General features: G+C 47.8%; 1 protein-coding gene across 13 annotated transcripts in view; it reads left to right on the top strand.

Moving 5' to 3' along the window:
- Window positions 1-18,141, top strand: part of syne1a (spectrin repeat containing, nuclear envelope 1a) — a 96,330-nt gene that overhangs the window by 71,965 nt on the left and 6,224 nt on the right. For 8 of the 13 annotated variants that reach the window (XM_019894946.1, XM_019894943.1, XM_019894945.1 and 5 more), the window contains 45 exons: window positions 883-1,023; window positions 1,616-1,729; window positions 1,806-1,967; window positions 2,092-2,280; window positions 2,381-2,554; window positions 3,531-3,722; window positions 4,029-4,160; window positions 4,266-4,366; window positions 4,458-4,608; window positions 4,686-4,814; window positions 4,891-5,064; window positions 5,133-5,348; window positions 5,463-5,564; window positions 5,875-5,994; window positions 6,085-6,285; window positions 6,421-6,594; window positions 6,676-6,807; window positions 6,905-7,101; window positions 7,284-7,416; window positions 7,548-7,730; window positions 7,808-7,957; window positions 8,090-8,266; window positions 8,338-8,493; window positions 8,591-8,746; window positions 8,818-8,988; window positions 9,107-9,240; window positions 9,317-9,521; window positions 10,101-10,283; window positions 10,590-10,736; window positions 10,832-10,986; window positions 11,074-11,221; window positions 11,315-11,409; window positions 11,649-11,886; window positions 12,054-12,305; window positions 12,736-12,861; window positions 13,200-13,355; window positions 13,946-14,104; window positions 14,194-14,360; window positions 16,100-16,262; window positions 16,383-16,570; window positions 16,653-16,803; window positions 16,876-17,058; window positions 17,214-17,351; window positions 17,429-17,620; window positions 17,732-18,008. In XM_019894946.1, the coding sequence (XP_019750505.1) occupies window positions 883-1,023; window positions 1,616-1,729; window positions 1,806-1,967; window positions 2,092-2,280; window positions 2,381-2,554; window positions 3,531-3,722; window positions 4,029-4,160; window positions 4,266-4,366; window positions 4,458-4,608; window positions 4,686-4,814; window positions 4,891-5,064; window positions 5,133-5,348; window positions 5,463-5,564; window positions 5,875-5,994; window positions 6,085-6,285; window positions 6,421-6,594; window positions 6,676-6,807; window positions 6,905-7,101; window positions 7,284-7,416; window positions 7,548-7,730; window positions 7,808-7,957; window positions 8,090-8,266; window positions 8,338-8,493; window positions 8,591-8,746; window positions 8,818-8,988; window positions 9,107-9,240; window positions 9,317-9,521; window positions 10,101-10,283; window positions 10,590-10,736; window positions 10,832-10,986; window positions 11,074-11,221; window positions 11,315-11,409; window positions 11,649-11,886; window positions 12,054-12,305; window positions 12,736-12,861; window positions 13,200-13,355; window positions 13,946-14,104; window positions 14,194-14,360; window positions 16,100-16,262; window positions 16,383-16,570; window positions 16,653-16,803; window positions 16,876-17,058; window positions 17,214-17,351; window positions 17,429-17,620; window positions 17,732-18,008 (7,384 nt within the window). The remainder of the gene's footprint in view (window positions 1-882; window positions 1,024-1,615; window positions 1,730-1,805; window positions 1,968-2,091; window positions 2,281-2,380; window positions 2,555-3,530; window positions 3,723-4,028; window positions 4,161-4,265; window positions 4,367-4,457; window positions 4,609-4,685; window positions 4,815-4,890; window positions 5,065-5,132; window positions 5,349-5,462; window positions 5,565-5,874; window positions 5,995-6,084; window positions 6,286-6,420; window positions 6,595-6,675; window positions 6,808-6,904; window positions 7,102-7,283; window positions 7,417-7,547; window positions 7,731-7,807; window positions 7,958-8,089; window positions 8,267-8,337; window positions 8,494-8,590; window positions 8,747-8,817; window positions 8,989-9,106; window positions 9,241-9,316; window positions 9,522-10,100; window positions 10,284-10,589; window positions 10,737-10,831; window positions 10,987-11,073; window positions 11,222-11,314; window positions 11,410-11,648; window positions 11,887-12,053; window positions 12,306-12,735; window positions 12,862-13,199; window positions 13,356-13,945; window positions 14,105-14,193; window positions 14,361-16,099; window positions 16,263-16,382; window positions 16,571-16,652; window positions 16,804-16,875; window positions 17,059-17,213; window positions 17,352-17,428; window positions 17,621-17,731; window positions 18,009-18,141) is intronic. The other 5 variants (XM_019894955.1, XM_019894954.1, XM_019894949.1 and 2 more) reach the window with 2 other exon arrangements.

The raw sequence follows: 18,141 nt of genomic DNA, 5'->3' as shown, positions 1-18,141 counted from the left end.
GCATGCCGATGGCCTCCATTGCGCCGCATTGCATCATCAAGCCCGGGAAAGCGTCCCGCGTATTTGAACATGGCCCCCCCAAATGAGTTTAGCAAAGTTGTGAACTGCCAAAAAACAGCGCAGTTAGGCCTCAGCTCATGCTTGACTTTTGTGTCGCTACTTAAGCGTGCATGCAGACAACTGGGACTCTCCTTTCCTTTCACTTGATGTATTTTGTGATTTGTAGTTCATGTGTCACGTCTTTTGGATTGCATCGCATGTCTTAGTTATTGAGTTTATATTTTTTAGAGCAGCATTCTGCAACCATTTTTGCGCCATGGACTGATTTCACCTCAAGCAATACAGCAAATGTTGACTTGAGAGACCGTTCTTTGAAAAAATGGAGCTTTGACCTGAAGTTGCCTGTAAAAGTAAGCATACAACTACAGCTGTGTATCTGAACGACCACATAACTGTGCCTGTTTTAACCACGAGTGTAATGCCAACCAACATGCATCATATTTACCAACGGGGACTGCTGATTTGCATGACATTTGAAAAGTGGAAGCATATTGTTGACGACAAATTGCTAAGGGGAGGAATCATGCCGCCAGCCTTTGACAATGAGATCCGTTACAAGAGCTGCTGCAATGTGTGTGTCTTGGCTGCTGTTGGGCAGCAACACAGACTGCTGGGATTTTTTTTTGATTGTTCCCCGTACAATTATCAAACAATGTCCCCGCTGCAACCTGTTCTACCTGCACTCCCGCTTTGAGTTTGAAGCTTATTCTCGCACTTGCTTTCCTTTTTTTTCTTTTGTCTCACTCTTTTCAATTGGCCTTCTCCTGTCCTATGTTTCCCATTTTATTCCCCAACTCCTCCCGCTTCTTTTGGTGTGGTCAGATGACGGCAGGCCGCTGCCACACGCTCCTCTCCCCTGTGACCGAGGAGTCAGGGGAGGAGGGCACCAACAGCGAGGTCTCCTCTCCCCCTGCTTGCCGCTCCCCCTCCCCTGGGGCTAACGCCGATGCTCCTCCTAACCAGGTACTGCCCATCCGCATCCGCAAATCCCCCTTCCCTCCCTCCCACCCCCCGTGGATACCCGCTGCACCCTGCTTGGCCTGCCAGCTATTCACATCATCACCCTCCATATTCTTTTAATCTGTACTACACACCACTTTGCTCTTGAAGAATCAAGATTTTAACACCAGAAGTCTTATCAGCATCACAATTTTTTTTAAATAATTTTTATATTTAACACACATCATCTGGTTGGCGTGGCATATGTGATCCACTGATGTGACCGAAGCCTTTCAACCCTGTCAGCAAGGTCAAACTCAAGTGTGCTGTATTTGGAAAAAAAAATGCGCAAACTATTCGCATCAGACCTCGGTCAGATGCTACTAAAGTGAAAACAACGCCAGTACTGCGATTAGCATTTGCTGAGACGAAAATATTACTTCTTATTGAGTTGAGATGTCTCTCTTACGTCAGGGGTGAGCAAAGAAAGTTAATCTGTAGCCTTATTTACACATTTTTTTACCTTAAAATTTGAATTTAAAATCCTTTTTTAAATTTATTTCCATTCAATATATTTCCACACTCCCCACACACTTACCGTGCCGTCATGTAACAGGGTCGAGGTGGTCTGAGTCGAACTGCCCTCCAGGAGCTCTACGACCCATCTTTGGAAACCGGGACCGCCAACCTGGATGACCTCCAGAGATCCTGGGAAACTCTCAAGAATGTGGTAGGGTGACGTCGACCTGATTTGAAAAGAAGTTGCGCATATACGGCGTTTTTCACGTTCTTTTGCCGCGCCCCAGATAAGCGAGAAGCAAAAGAGTCTGTATGAAGCCCTGGAGCGACAGCAGCACTACCAGGAGTCTCTGCAGTCCATTTCCACCAAGATGGAGTCTATCGAGGCGGCGCTCGGCGAAGGCCTGGAGCCCAGCAAGAGCCCCGAGAGCCAGATGGCGACACATCAGGTGAGAGACGACAGCTCCATCCATCCATCCATCCATCCATCAGCAAGACAGAACGAACAGTGGTCATTTCTGCTGCTTAATTTTGCATCCATAAAACGTCTCCCACGTTCCTCCTCTCAACCAGGCTCTGATGGACGAGATCCTGATGCTGCAGGACGAGATTGGCGAGCTGCAGACGTGCTTCTCAGAGGAGCTGGCGGACGGCAACGGCGAGCCCGCCCACCAGCTGGCACTGCGGTCCACCCTTACCGTGCTGGGAGAGAGAATGGCCACCATCAGGATGAAGGCCTCCGGGAAACGGCAACTGTTGGAGGTGAGCCGCTAAATATATGCATGTCCTGGTGACAATTTTATTTCTCACGATTCCAATATCATATTCAAATGGTGTGATACGACACGCATTTTCCTCGCAGGAGAAGCTCAGCGAGCAGCTGGAGGAGCAGCGTCAGGAGCAGGCGTTGCAGCGGTTCCACAGCGAGGCCGAGGAGCTGGACCACTGGCTGCTCAGCACCCGCGCCACCCTCAGCTCGGCGCTTCACCTTCAAAGCGAAGACCTCGACATGGAGGAGCAGCTCATTGACTGCCAGGTGACGTACTGGCGGCATTGCTTGTTGGACTGGAGATGACCGAAATGAGGTCAGAGTCGTTTAATCTCGATGTATGGTCTCACAGCCAGCCAACATTCTTTTACAGCAACGTGCTCTTACTGTTTCTATGGTAACGGGCCGCAACGGGAGTTAATATTTGACCAGCTAATAGTAGGGTGACAAAATTGGCCCTGTAATGCATCGTAATTGTTCTTTCCACAATAATAATGGAATGTGTGTGTGTGTGTGTGTGTGTGTGTGTGTGTGTGTGTGTGTGTGTGTGTGTGTGTGTGTGTGTGTGTGTGTGTGTGTGTTTTTCTCTTTTTCGAAGTCAACGGAGGTTAAATAAGCTGATTATAACTCACATATGGCTCCTGTACACCCCCCATGTAGCCCCTCATCTCCTTAGTGGGGCACCTTGGCTAAAACCATAGATTATTAGCGCAGACCACCATGCACATGGTTAACTGTACTTTAATGAGATAAGAAAATCCGCATTTGAAATCTCATTTTGGTGTGCGGTTGTTTCAAGTAGTTTTTAACCACCTCAGCGCGAGCCGCATTCCGTTGTTGTCCACCACTTCACTAGTTTGTGTCAGACTAAGAGATCACATTTGGGCTGGGGGGGTTCAGTGCAAATGAAGCTTCGCGCCTCAGATTTTCCATTTAAATTGTTTGGAAGGCTTTTTGCACAAAGAGCGCGTTGCAAGTCTCTCGGTCTTGTCAGATTGGCAGAAGGTCAGAGGGAAGCATTTGAATGGAGACACTTTGTGTTGTCTAGGAATGCTACAATCTCAGCCAGGGGGCCCTTGAAAGCCACGCACCAACACTAATCCTTCTCTTTTGATGGCTTTGTTCAATTCTAACCCAATCTCACATCAGGAGGGGTCTTTTAATTTAATCCTCTTTTCCATAGATTTTAATCGAACCTAAATGGGATGTTGAAGAAAACCGTTCTCCTTTGTCTGTTTTGCAGAACATGCTGTTGGAGATCGAGCAGAAGGTGTCGTATCTCTCCGAGTTGTCGGTGCACAGCGAGAGCTTGCTCCTGGAGGGCCGAGCCGAGACCAAGAGCGAGGCGGAGCAGCTCACCGTCAAGCTCCACTCCTTGAAAGACAGCCTGCTGGAGCTCCAACAGATGCTGCAGGATAAACAGGTGGACATACAGGTGAGTGAATGCTCTGTTTTGAGGTTTTTCCGAGAAATGTCTGCATGACCAATCATTTTTCTCGTCCGATCCGATTCTACCTCGTAAACGCTGAGTCGGTCCGATTTAAGAGTGAAGTAGGCAATACTTTTCTCACCAGTTTGACAACTATTTTATTTATTTTTAATTATGATTTTTTTTTTATAATAGTGTTAAACACGACTTACAATTGCGCACAATTAAATTCACTTGAAGTAATATATATATATATATATATATATATATATATATATATTTTTTTTTTTTTTTTAACCCCGCCCCCACCAGGGTTCATTGCAGGAGCAGGATGACAGCGAGCCGGACTCGTCGCTTTCGCAGAGCCCCAACGTGCAGGATTGGCTGTCCCAGGCTCGCTCTTCGCGCACCCAGCAGCATCATGACAACCTTCTCCAACAGAGGGTGAGGGGGATAACGGACTTTTAAGTTTACATGTCACCCAGACTAACACTTCACATTCTAAACATATTTGAAACACACAAAAATCACATTTCCTTTTGTTTTTAGGAGCTGCAGCAGCATGTAGCAGAGCAGAGGAGGTTGCTTGAGTCAGTCGCCAGTGTTGGCGAAGACTTACGCAATCAACAGATCACATCCAATGGGGATAGGTACGTTCTCACAATGACGATTCTTTTTTTATGTTGCATCTCTTTATTATTGATTTGGTATTTATTTCCTTTTCGCTCCTTCTTTCTTCAGTGAGGTTTCTCTTCCTGTGGGAGTGTTGCTGGATACAGAGAGCTTGTCTCACGGAGACCGCTCGAGACAACGTTGGGAGAACCTGAACAAAGACCAGAGCACAAAGCTGCAGCTCTCGCTCAACACATTGGAACAGGATCAATTTAGCCCGGTACGATCTCCTCGCATTCCATTGAACATGTATGTAATTTTCAGGAGTCGTCGCTCATGCCAACTGTGTGTGTGCAGATCATCCACCGGTCCCGTCTGACCAGTCCCAGCCTGGTGTTCAGAGGCGAGTCCACCAGCCAGGACTCTCGCTCGCCGACAGCTTTATTTGAGGCCTGCAGCCAAGCTCTAGAAAGAATCACCAAAGAGGTCAACCGATCTCTTTTAAACCACTTAATACTGCTTCTTGCGTCGCTGCGTCAACACCCCTTGCTCCTCTTTGCAGGCAGAAAGCGGCGAGCAGAAGATGGCGCTCTCCTCATGTGAGATGGCTCTCCAACAGAATCTGTATACCGCAGCGTCGGCCGCCTCCGCCTGGTTGGACGCCGCTGAGAACGAGATGCTCTCGGGCCCCGTGCTGTTGTCTGAAGACACGGAGACACAGCTCACACATTTAGAGGTAAGAAACGTGACCGGTGATTCACAGTGAGCAAATTCAATCACGTTGTTATCGGTTCATCCGTACAGTGCACCAGTAAACACCTGAAGGACATGAGCAGAGAGGTGAACCAGTGCAGAGATCTAATGGGTGGAGTGGCGGGGCGGCTGTGCGGAGGGGAGGAGCGAGCCTTGATGGAGGACACCCTGGAAGGTCTGCAGGAGAGGATGGGCTTGCTGGACTCCACCCTTGAACAGCAATGCGACACCATGAGGGACAGACTCCAGGAGCACTTAAACTTCCAGGTAACATTCTCATAATAAAGTCCTGATGGTGTGCTTTTTATTTTATTTTTTCCTCATTATGGACAGTAAACATGCCCTTTTTAATGTCAACACCACTTGCTGTCTTTGTGCCAGAATGAACTCCGAATGCTGTTCACAGCTTTGAGCGAGAGTAAACACCTGCTGCTCCAGAAGATAGCCGCCACGGTGGACAGACCTGCGGCCAAGCAGATCGAGGTTGGATGCCAACATGCACAGAAAAAGATTCAAAGTCGAATGAACTGTAGCCGGAAACGGCAACCATGGCGAATGATGGAAATGATCAAACTTCGACTCCATGCGCCACCCACATGAAATGACAAAATATCATATTTGTATTATTTAATATATTTTGAGTTTATTATTTACAATAAATCCACGAATGTAAAGAAATAATTTAAACCAATGAATTAATACATTTTAATGAACCAATTCATTTAATGAACAAAGTTATTCAAATATATCAGGACTCTTGATCAAATTCTCGGCGCTCTGGTGTGCTTTGCAGACTTTATCAGAGGTGGAGGACAGTTTGAAGGAGTTTGAGCAGAGAGTGACCGAGCTGAAGACCAAAGCTGAAGGGCTCCAATCTGACCGACTCTCCCATCAGGAACTCCTCAAACTACAGGTAAAGAAGAAGAAGAAAAACAGAAAAAACAAACAGACTAGCTTACATTCTCGGACGGCACCGGTAACATGGTGGACATTTGTTGTGCAGGACGCATATGAAGAGCTGCTGCTGATGGTGGGCTCCAGAGGTAGCGGCCTGAACCGAGCCCTCTCCCTCAAGGCTCAGTACGAGGCGGCGCTCCGAGACCTCACAGACCTGGTGGACACGGCCCAGGACAAGATTGCCGCCGACCAGAAAATGACAGTCGCCTCGGTCACCGAGGTCCAAATGTTACTGGATAAACACAAAGTAAGGTGTCATTCTTTTTTCAAAACATTCAATCAATCCACGTTTGATTTTTAAAATGGACAAATGAGCTCGGGTTGCAGTTTAAAGTAGAAGCCCTGCTGCATCATTATGTTTCCTTTCCCCCCTCCACTTCAGGAGTTCTTCCAGTCTCTTGAATGCCACATGATCCTCACTCAGACCTTCTACCGCAAAGTGTCTGGCTTGGTGGCGCCCCGAGAAAGCCAGGCGCTTGAGGAGACCATGTCTTTAGCTCAGAGTGTCCTCAAACAGGCCCACAGGAGGGGGGTGGAGCTGGAGGGCATTCTGGAGGTGAGCATGAGCAGCGCTTTCAAAACACATTTACTTCATTGAAGAGAGCAGAGTGTTGATGACACTTGTCGTCACCGCCAGTCATGGAGCAGGCTTGTGGAAGACTACCAGGCTCTGTGTAGACAGCTGGAGGCCATCGAGTGCAGCATCCCCACGGCAGGCTTGGTGGAGGAGACCGAGGAGAGACTCTTTGAGAGGATCGGTCTCTACCAGGTAAGACTCAACACTTGACGGGGACAAAAATATCTGGCCATTGCTCTTAAACCATCAAGCTCCAGAAGCATGACACTAACTACCTGTTGCGTTTCAGCGTTTGAAGGCCAGTCTGACCGAGCATCAGCCCCAACTGTATCAGGTACTGGAGGAAGGCAAGAGGCTGCTTCTGTCTGTCAGCTGTTTAGACTTGGACCGCCAGCTGACTCAGTTGGGGGAACACTGGCTGTTGTCCACGACCAAAGTGAACAAGGAGCTGCACCGCTTCGACTCCACCCTCAAACACTGGAGCAGGTCGGACTTAGGAAAACGTAACCCTTGATAACGTTGTTTTGGATTTTTTTTGTGTGCGGCTCATATGGAGGTTTTTCCGATTCATTTTCTTTCTATTCTGCCCCCACTTGAATGTGAAGTTTCATAAGTATTTGTTCTATTGCGTTCATGTTTGTGGTTGAATCATGTTTGGCATTTACTAGGTACCAAAGAGAGTCTGCAGAATTAAGCCACTGGTTGCAGTTGGCTCTGGAAAGACTTGAATTTTGGACCGCGCAGTCGGTCACCGTGCCTCAGGAACTCGAGACTGTCAGGGATCACCTTTGTGCCTTTCTGGTATGTTCTGATGTTCGCTCTTGTGGGATGTTCACATTTTTTGTATTTTGATGGAAGTTTGTGATCAAGTCCAAAATGTCAGAAATGGATAACTTCAGAGATGACTCAAGAGTCACTCGGTCTTCTTGCAGGAGTTTTCCAAGGAGGTGGATGCCAAGTCGTCATTGCGTTCCTCCGTCCTGAGCACGGGCAACCAGCTGCTGAGACTGAAGCGGGTGGACACGGCTACTCTGAGGACAGCCCTGGGCCACGTCGACACTCAGTGGGCCGAGCTGCTCACTCGCATTCCCGTCGTCCAAGAGAAGCTCCATCAGGTCCGTGAGAGAAGGCGATAGATGCTCCTTTGTCTGCTTCCGATGCGGTCGTAAGCATTTAACCTTTTGTCCCTCAGCTGCAAATGGAGAAGCTGGCGTCACGACACGCCATCGCCGAGCTCATCAGCTGGATCACGCTCATGGAGAACATCATTAACGAAGACCAGGACCAAATCGCCGGGGCTGTGGGCTCAGAGGTGGTCCAGAACTTCTTGCAAAAGTACAAGGTAAAAAGGAAAACACATTCAGTTATCAAAGACTACGTCAGGTCATTGTTTTCCGTGTTGTTTTTATTTTGTTTTCCAAATTATGTATCAATGTACAAAATGAAAATTGCCAGCACCCTCTTCTCTTCACAGGGGTTCCGCATCGACCTGACCTGCAAACAGCTGACTGTGGACTTTGTCAATCAGTCGGTATTGCAGATCAGCAGTCAGGACGTGGAGGCAAAGCGCAGCGACAAAACCGACTTTGCCGAGAGCCTTGGAGCTATGAACAGACGTTGGCAGATACTACAGGGGCTCATCACAGAAAAGGTAACTCATCCTTTTCCATGTCTGTCAACTGCACTGACATGGCACTGAATTGTGTCTATTTTTTTTTTCAGATTCGGCATTTAGAAGGACTTTTGGGAAGTTGGCTCGAGCACGAGAATGGAGTCCAAGCCTTGAAAACATGGCTGACACTCCAGGAGGAGAAACTGAAGAAGAGACACAGGATAGAGGATGTCGCATCTGTGCAGAATGCACTGAAAGATTGCCAGGTAGTTTTATCAACGCGGCACTTTTTTTTTTTTTTTATTACCTCCAGCAGGCACAAAAGCACACGAAGTTACTGTCATTATGTTGTCATTCTTCCAGGAGTTGGAGGAACTGGTGAAGGAGAAAGAGAAGGATCTGGAGAAGGCCGAGGAACGAGGCAACGCTCTCATCCAGGATAAGAAAGGAGAAGCGTGCGCTGTTGTCAAGGAGACCCTCAAAGGTCTCAAGAAATCCTGGGCTCATTTGGACCACATGGTAAACTCATCCATCAACAAATTACCGACATGATGTCTTGCTGGGCTATAATCCAAGGGTTGCTGTCACAGATAAATCAGATGAAGGTGAGCCTGCGTTCGGTCTTGGAAAAATGGACCTTATACAGGCGTGTCGCAGAAGAGATAGATGGCTACCTGATGGAGGGCAGGTACTGTGTCTCCCGACTGCCCCTCATAAGTGGCTCCCTGGAGGCTGTGCACCAGCAGGTGGAGAGTCTGGAGGTGAGTGCCGCACAAACGGGCGCGCACCACCTTGTGAATGAAGTCATGAATTTGAGCTGTTTAAGGAAGTGGCACAAGATGGGGAAGTCGCTAGGGATGTGTTTTATGTGCCACCCAGAACCTGCAAGAGGAGATGGACAAGCAGGAGAGCAGTCTACTCAAGTTTGGCTCCGTAACCCAACAGCTCCTCACCGAATGCCACCCGTGTGTGGCGGAAACACTCACTCGAGCCCAGCGGGATGTCAACATGAGGTAACACAGCAAAAAAAAAAAATAATAAAACTCCCAATTGGAGGTGAAATCCTTAATGAAGACATTGTTTTCTCAGGTGGAACGATCTATTAGAGCAGATCTCGGAGCAGCTGAGGAGCAGTAAGGCCTTGCTGGGGCTGTGGCAGCAATACACAGAATTATTTGGCACTTGTGTGAAAGCCGTGGAGAGGCAGGAGGAACGTGTGGACCGCCTGCTCAAAAGCGCCACCGACAGGGACATCACAGAAGAGGAGAGCAGCGCCTGGATAAAGGGCTGTGACGTGAGTACACGACGCATAAGGGGGCTGCACTGTTGGATTTCTAGGAATCCAGACAAAACTCTCCTGATTTATTACAAGAGCCCCCCGTCCCACAGAATACAAAATTGCATCCCTCCCTCTCAGTGTGCTTGAATGGAAAGTCGCAGTCCAGTCCAACAAAAGCCTTTAGAGAATAGAGAGACTGGCCCCTGATTTTCACAACAGTGTCCTGCTGCCATTGCGGGTCCTTGCTTAGGATTTTTCTTTCACGTCTTAAACTCTTCCCAGACTCTTTTAATTCCGGAATTAAAAGAGAAAAAAAATCACTGTCTTGGCAGTGCATGCCATAGCTACTGATGTAAGAACTTTTGGTTAATTTCAACTAAACGGGAAATGTTTTGTTCAAAAAAAGCTCATATCCCAGCGCTCCACAAAGTGACTGGCACACAAAAAACATACGCACACACAAAAGCCCCCACAAACAAAATAAGCTGAAAATACAACTACTACCCAGTGATCACAACAATAATGATGATGTTTACCTATTTGCTCCTAAAAAGACAATGAATTGTCTTCCATTGATTTTTATTGGTATGACAGGAGTGTCTCGGTGAGCAGGAATCGGTACAGCGTTTACTGCTGCAGCTGCAAAATTTGGGAGAGCAGCTGAGGAGCCAAGTGGACGCCGACTCGTTTGCCGCCCTGCATTCGGACCACATGTCGCTGACGCATCGATTGTCGACGCTGCCGCTCTCCCTACACAGGCAGCAGGAGGCGCTGCAGGTACGTAGCGAGGACTTGGGGCCTCTTCGGGATCTGCGATCTCCTAACCTTGATGCCACCTTTCCTTAAAGGAAAACGTGTTTGGGTCATGAAAAGATATTTCCATTTTAACATCGGAAAAGACAACCCCGTTTCAAAAGAATTGATCTGAATATTTTCCGTAAAAGTTAACATTTATTATCATCAAATTAAAAAAAAAAAGTGTTTTTGATACTTTTCTTAGTTCCATTTGTATGTGTGTGTAGAGCGTGAGTGGGAAGCTTTAACTTTGTGCACATCGTGATGCTTTTTTTTGTCGTTGACTAGTGTGGAAGTCGGGCCTGTGAGGGCTTCAGGGACCAATTGGACGCACTCATTCAAACAGACGCTGAGGCTGCGAAAGTGTTGAAGGAGTGCGAGCAGCTCGGCTCGCCGGCGCTGAGTGACATCCAAACACGGATGGACAAACTAAAGGTAAGACATGTGGCCCTACCCTTCCGTTTTTTTTTTTTTGTTTTGTCCACTTGTCCTCATTTGGGATGCGAGTGAGCAAGCGCTGTTGTTCGCAGGCTCCCTTGTCCAAGCTAAGCAGTCTGTCTCCAGACTTGGAGCGTGTCAATGTCCTCATGTACCGACTGCCGGTTAGCGACGGAGACTTGAAGCGTCTGCAGCGTCTGAACAGATCGTGGGCGTCTCACTCTGCTCTCCTCAGCGAGAGGTTCAGGTACGTCACTCTGCTCTCGCGCATCTCCCCCCGTCCTTTCGTGCTCTACCCCGGTACGAAAACGAAATAACACTGTTGTGACTCCAGTAAACTGCAGGCAGCGCTGCTCCTGCACCAGACGTTCCTGCAGAAGTGCGAAGCCTGGATGGACTTTCTGTCTCAGGCGGAGAACAAACTGGCCGTCGAGATAACGGGCAACTACCAGAGTCTGCTGGAGCAGCAGAAAGATCACGAGGTCAGAAACGCACTGAGGTTTGCTGTATGTGTGTGCTCAATAAAAGGCAGGAAGGAATCTCGGCATACTCTGTATATATGTGTGTGTTTACAGTTGTTCCAGGCTGAAATGTTCAGCCAACAGCAGATTCTTTACTCCATTGTCAGCGATGGGCATAATATGCTAGATCAAGGACAAGTGGATGATGGGTAAGTAGACAGAAAAAGCACATGACCTGACATGTGAAATAGTAATAATCATCATAATAATCATAATAGCTTAAATATATTTAGCGCCTTTCAAAAAAAAAAAAAAAACCCCATAAGCAACGATTGAGGGTATGTGTGTAGAAATAGACCACCGCTTTGTTAAAACCGAATATAATTGGACTTAAGATCAAATTCATCATCATAACCACAGCAATGTACGGTGTTCATCCTCCCAACAGAGAAGACTTCAGTGTGAATCTGGCCTTGCTGGCCAATCAGTGGCAAGGCGTGGTGAGGCGTGCCCAGCAGCGCAGGGGCATCATTGACAGTCTGCTCCATCAGTGGCACAGCTACCACGAGATGTTTGAAAAACTGCTGCGCTGGCTCCAGGATGTGTCACGTGAGCTGGACGCGCATCACCCGGGAGGAGAAAGTGTCGCACTGCAGCAGGCCAGGAATCTGCTGGATCAAATACAGGTATGCGTTGGTAACATGCAGCAGGTCCTGTGTGTGTGAATGCTTTTCCCCTGCTTTGGGACAGAAAAGTGTCATATTCCACACGTTACAATTATAGGCACTAAACCAGTCTGACTCCCCGCCCTCCCTCACTACCAAACCTCCACCCCATCTCTAACCGACCGTAGACTCCCTTAGCTAACCTCTACCCCCTCGGTCCACTCTCCCTGTCCCGGCTGCTGCAGCTGCGCGAGCGTGTACTCAAGAGGCAGCAGGGAGTCTACATCGTGACGGTGGAGGCCGGCAGAAGCTTACTGCTGTCGGCCGACACTCAGGCCGAGTCCACGCTACAGACGGAGCTGATGGAGATTCAGGAGAGGTGGAGGCACGCCCACCACCGCCTAGACCAGCAGAGGAAGGAGCTGCTTGCTCTACTCAAGGTCAGCAACTTGTGCATTTTTACAATAGGATATTTGAAATATGGGACTTCAAAACTGGTCATTTTAATGGGGAAAAATAAAAATACACATAATCATGTACCGTTCAAAAATCTGCAAAAATCATCACAACCTGCAATTTGGATCAAACAGTCAATGCCAAAATTGGAAGCAATGTCGTAATGAGAAGAAGCAATATTCTGAGCTGACTCTAAATAATCCGAGACTGCCTTCCGAACGTTGTGTCTGCTGACTGTCTTCTACTTGCCTGCGACATTCCTTGTTAAATACGATCCCGTTTCATCCTCAGATACCCCTGAGCTATCCTCGCTCTAAAAATAGCCCACGCCCATTGGAGCGCGGCGTTCCCTGCCCGCTGCGACTCTTCTGCGCTCTCATTTTTGTTTCTTTTATGTACTGTTACGGAGCATAGAATTGGGAGCGGTGCGAGGAAGGCATCAACGCCTCGCTGGAGAAGCTGCGGGCCTTCAAGAGGAAGCTGTCGGCGCCGCTGCCCGACCGTCACGATGAGCTGCACGCCGAGCAGATGAGATGCAAGGTGAGAGATGCTGCGGAATCCCGTTATTATTAATGCGCATGCGGTCCTCGGTCTGTCGGGGGAGGTGCATAGAGCGAAGGAGAGAAAGACAGGGTGAAAGAGAGTCAAGGAGGGAGGAGGGAGTTCAATCGCAGAGAGCCAGTGGGGGTGCGTGCTTGCATACATTTATGTATTTGTGTGTCACGGTCACGCAGGCAGCGGAGGGGATGCAAGGTGACGGCACTTCTGTGATAATTTCTGTGCCGTGTAGCGCCTCTGATTGCTAATATCAGGCCGACATTGGCGGCGAAGGCAAAAAGTGGGCTTTTTCTTGTCGTCACCATGTCATGTGCACGCAGGAGCTGGAGAGCGCCGTGGAAGGCTGGAGCGGTGACCTCACTTCCTTGTTCCTCCTGAGGGATGCCCTGGTGGGCGTGGTCGGCAGCGATGACATCACGCTCCTCCAGGAGCGCCTCCAGCTTCTCCAGCGCCAGTGGGAAGAAGTGTGCCACCAGGTACAGTTCGAATGCGCTTGCTTATTAAATTGACCTCTTTTCGCCAAATATTCAATTTTTTCTTTTTTGTTCTCAGTTAAATGGCTCATTATTTAAAAATATGTACCCGCTATAGACTGTATTTTTTAACTAAATTAAATTGATTGCTATAAAAATATTTAAGCTACCGGTATATATTTAAGTATAAGATAAATTAATTCCATTTTCAAAATGAATTAAAATTTTTCTTTGGTGTATTAAATTGCTTTAAAAATATACATATGAGTTATTTATATTATGTATTGGTTGAGTCAAAGATAGTTTTTGAAAAATAATTCAAATATTCAAAATAATTTGATTATTGATGTTAAAAATTGATGGATAGTTAGATTTTTTTAAATTATATAATATTTTTTTTTCGATCTTTTCTTTGTTAATGATGAAGTTTTGACTTGTTTTTGTCATGTCATTCAGGAGGCAGGTTAATTTGAGGTGACATCATTGCAACCAGATTTGTCAAACCACTTTTATTGTAGATTTAAATACAAACTACTCCCTTCAGCCCGTCTTGCAACAACAATGCGCGTGTCTTTTCGGGATTGCGTTGTCAGGTTTCGCTGCGCAGGCAGCAGGTCAGCGAGAAGTTGAACGAATGGGCCGTGTTCAACGAGAAGAACAAGGAGCTGTGCGAGTGGCTCACGCAGATGGAGAGCAAAGTCTCTCAAAATGGAGACATCAGCATTGAGGAGATGATCGAAAAGCTGCGCAAGGTGATCCCGGCGCACGCTCGACAGCACAAACAGCATCCTCCTCCGCCTTCTCATCCTCACGTCTTAACTTGTCATCGGCTCTCTCTCAGGACTACCAGGAGGAAATCAGTGTCGCTCAGGAGAACAAGCAGCAGCTGCAGCTCATGGGCCAGCGCTTGGCCCAGGCCAGCCAGGACAGCAAAGCAGCCGACATACGACACAAACTCAATAAAGTCAGCGAGCGGTGGACGCACCTCCTCGACCTCATTGCAGCCAGGTGGGTCAAACCCAGAGTTGTGTTTGAAAACTATTATTATGATAAAAATAGAATAGGATGTCATAGGATTAGCAAGAAATATGGAAATAAAATACAATGATCGATATCAACAAATATATCCTAATAATATGAACAGAAACATTAAATCACAGACACAAAATAAGATGCTATATTATGTGCTACGATAAAATCTGCAGTCCGGACGCTATTTTCCACTGCCGCCACCCGGCTGTTGTCCTCTGTAGGGAATCACGGGTAGGGACACTCTGACTGACCTCACGCAGACAGCTGCGCTTTCATTGTCGTACACTTTGCTCGAGCGACGCATAGCAGGGATCTTAACTTTGAAGCAATTACTACAATCGCTTTCCAGTGCCATTATGCTCGTTCCAACTGTTAAGTGCATATCTATTTTCCGTACTTTGCGCTGCCATCATCATGCATGGCTTCTCTTGCCTTTGCTCACGTTCATTTGAAGTGTATTTTTCAGCCCGCCTCTTTGGCACATGCCTCTGAGACTGTAAGTCCACATTTAGCAACAGCAGGACTTGTCACTCCAACCCCCGACACACACTCCTTTTTTTTTTTTTAACCTTGGAGTACAACAGTTGATAAGGCACACTTGTGCCACACTACACAGCACCAGCTGCCCCAACCCGACCTCCTTACACACACACTCCGTGGGAGAAAGTCCCCACGCACGGAGCAGAAAAGAGAAGGCGGCTTACACTCAGACGAGGAATAACGCTTCCTCGCGAAACGTCGTCTCCGGGAATCTTGCAGCCACATGGTTTTGGATTTGGGGACGGAGAAGATGGCAGACTGCCCGGCTGAGGATCTGCCACATTGCGATTGCGACGCCACCAGGCAGGATAAACCTCCGCGAGCTTTTCTGCAGTGTCGAAGCCCTGTCTTTAAACTATGTAGTCTGCGCTTGGAGCTTAGGTGGACTTTAATGGTGATTAAATGATGAGTCGTAGTTTACGTGCGAGTTAAGGATCAGCGATAAGCGTACTGGGGCTGTTGCCCTTTTTGTTTTGTATTTCCGAATGCATTCCTAGAATCATTGGCTGGATTGTATGACTACAGGAGCAGCGTTGGTGTGTTTCTAGGTCAAACTGAAGAAGGAGATGACCAGGAATGACAAGAATGTATACTATTTGTCAACTAATTACGTTGGATTACGCATAAAGTTTTAGTTGAAGAATTCAAGTGCAAAGTGGCAAGTGACATATTTAATAATGTCACTTTCACCTTTATTCATCGCGAGTGTTTTTTGGCGAGAGATCAGATTGTTTTGTGGGGTGAGGTGTCATGCGTCGACGATACGTTGATGGTTTCGCACATTGTGGTGCCAAGCATTTATTTTGTGCTGAACAATGAACCCAACCCCGATTTGTCATATGTGCCACACCTTCCTTGCAGTATGTGGGAAAAAAAATGCACTACATGCTTTGAACACAATAAATGACACTGGGACGATACGTTGATGGTTTCGCACATTGTGGTGCCAAGCATTTATTTTGTGCTGAACAATGAACCCAACCCCGATTTGTCATATTTACCGCACCTTCCTTGCAGTATGTGAAAAAAAAAATTGTGCTACATGCTTTGAACACATTAAATGACACTGTAAATGCATTTCAACTCAAATGCAATCAAATAAGATTTGTTCTTATTTGTCACATTGAGTGCTTAGTGTACGTACCGTGCATGACTGTTTATCTGCCTTGCGTCAGGTTGAAGAAATTGCGGGAGACTCTGGTGGCCGTGCAACAGCTGGAGAAAAACATGAGCAGCCTGCGCTCTTGGCTGGCTCACATCGAGTCCGAGTTATCCAGGCCCATTGTCTATGACACGTGTGACGAGCAGGAGATCCACAGGAAGCTCAACCAGCAGCAGGCAAGACACCCCCCCACACCCCCTCCCACACTTTCCCCTCCCAAAAAACTTTGTCTTGATATTATTTTCACGCAGCGACAACATCCAAACGACATTGCTGTTGTGCTCCTTTTTTTTCAGGAGCTGCAGAAGGACATTGAGAGGCACAGCACGGGCGTGGCGTCCGTGTTGAACCTGTGCGAGGTGCTCCTTCACGACTGCGACGCATGCTCCACCGAGACAGAGTGCGATTCCATCCAGCTGGCCACCCGGGGGCTGGACCGGCGCTGGAGGAACATCTGCGCCATGTCCATGGAGAGGAGGCTGAAGTCGGTGTCTTGAATGAGCTGGCACGGGAATCAAAACAGACAATGAAGTTGATCAAAGCGATTCTGGACCTTTTCCGTTTAGGATTGAGGAGACTTGGAGGTTATGGCAGAAGTTTTTGGATGATTACTCCCGCTTTGAGGAGTGGTTGAAGACTTCGGAGAGAACGGCAGCTATGCCCAACTCTTCTGGAGTCCTCTATACTGTTGCCAAAGAGGAACTCAAGAAGTTTGAGGTAGGATTCTTTGCATGATTTTGTTGAATGTGGAAATTATTTAAAAAAATCAAATCAAATCTTTGTGTGCAGGCTTTCCAACGGCAAGTGCAGGAGCGCTTGACCCAGCTGGAGCTGATCAACAAGCAGTACCGCCGCCTGGCCCGTGAGAACCGCACAGATGCCTCCTGCTGTCTGAGGGAGATGGTGCATGATGGGAACAGGAGGTGGGACAACCTGCAGAAGCGGGTGGCCGCTATCTTACGCCGTCTTAAGGTAACGACCGCACACTTAACTAAAACGCATTATTTTAAGGATAAGTTACAGGAGCGACACAAGGATTACACACACTTTGTGAACATTTTTTTTTTCCACAATCAAATTTTTTAACAATTTCAGTGAGGGTAACAAAATCTTCATATGTCCCGCAGCACTTCATCAACCAGCGGGAGGAGTTTGAGACCGCTCGAGACAGCATCCTTGTGTGGCTGACCGAGATGGATCTTCAACTCACCAACATTGAGCACTTCTCCGAGTGCGACGTACAGGCCAAGATTAAACAACTCAAGGTCGTCCCGCACACAACTCGAATCGTCCGTGGGCTTCTCCGTGAGCATTGATGGTCATGTGTTTGTGTTTGCTTCAGGCATTCCAGCAGGAGATCCACTTGAACATGGGCAAGATCGAGCTTGTGTTCAGGCAGGGTGACGCTCTGATCGAGAAGAGCGAACCTCTCGATGCTGCTGTGATCGAAGAGGAGCTGGAGGAGCTGCAGAGGTATTACCAGGAGGTCTTCGGACGTGTCAATAGATACTACAAGAAGCTGACACGTTTTCCTGTGAGTACACTGAACACATATGGTTAAAATACCGGCAATTACAAACGAAGAGAGTGAACTTTGTGGAGCATTAATTTCATGATGTAACACTTTTCCATCCTCATCTCGCAGCTGGCAGACGATGAGCTGGATGGTTCCGACACGGAGTACGGCACCGACCTGTCCGTGCTGCAGTGGTCCGACTCGACGCCCCCTCGCAACTCCAGTCGCGCGGCCACCCTCATTCGGGCAGAACACTCGGGCCGGGAGACCCCGGCCAGCGTGGATTCCATCCCGTTGGAGTGGGACCACGATTACGACCTGAGCCGGGGTCTGGAGAGCCCGGGGGGACGCAACCAAGGGCAAGAGGAAGAGGAGTATCTGAGGACGGCTACTGCAGTGCTGTCAGGTTCGGTGTTTCTTCTGTGTTTAACTGTCATTTCAGCATCTGGCAACAGAGGTCACTGTTGTCTAGCAAGGTCGATTTTTTTTTTGCTTGACTCGAGTGGTCTGGTCTATTGGCAGTTATCTAGCTCTATAAA

This window comes from Hippocampus comes, unplaced genomic scaffold, assembly GCF_001891065.2.
Source record: "Hippocampus comes isolate QL1 unplaced genomic scaffold, H_comes_QL1_v1.1 scaffold8, whole genome shotgun sequence".
Lineage (NCBI taxonomy): Eukaryota > Metazoa > Chordata > Actinopteri > Syngnathiformes > Syngnathidae > Hippocampus > Hippocampus comes.
The sequence above is the reverse complement of the archived record's forward strand: the minus strand, read 5'-3'. Positions and strand labels throughout refer to the sequence as shown.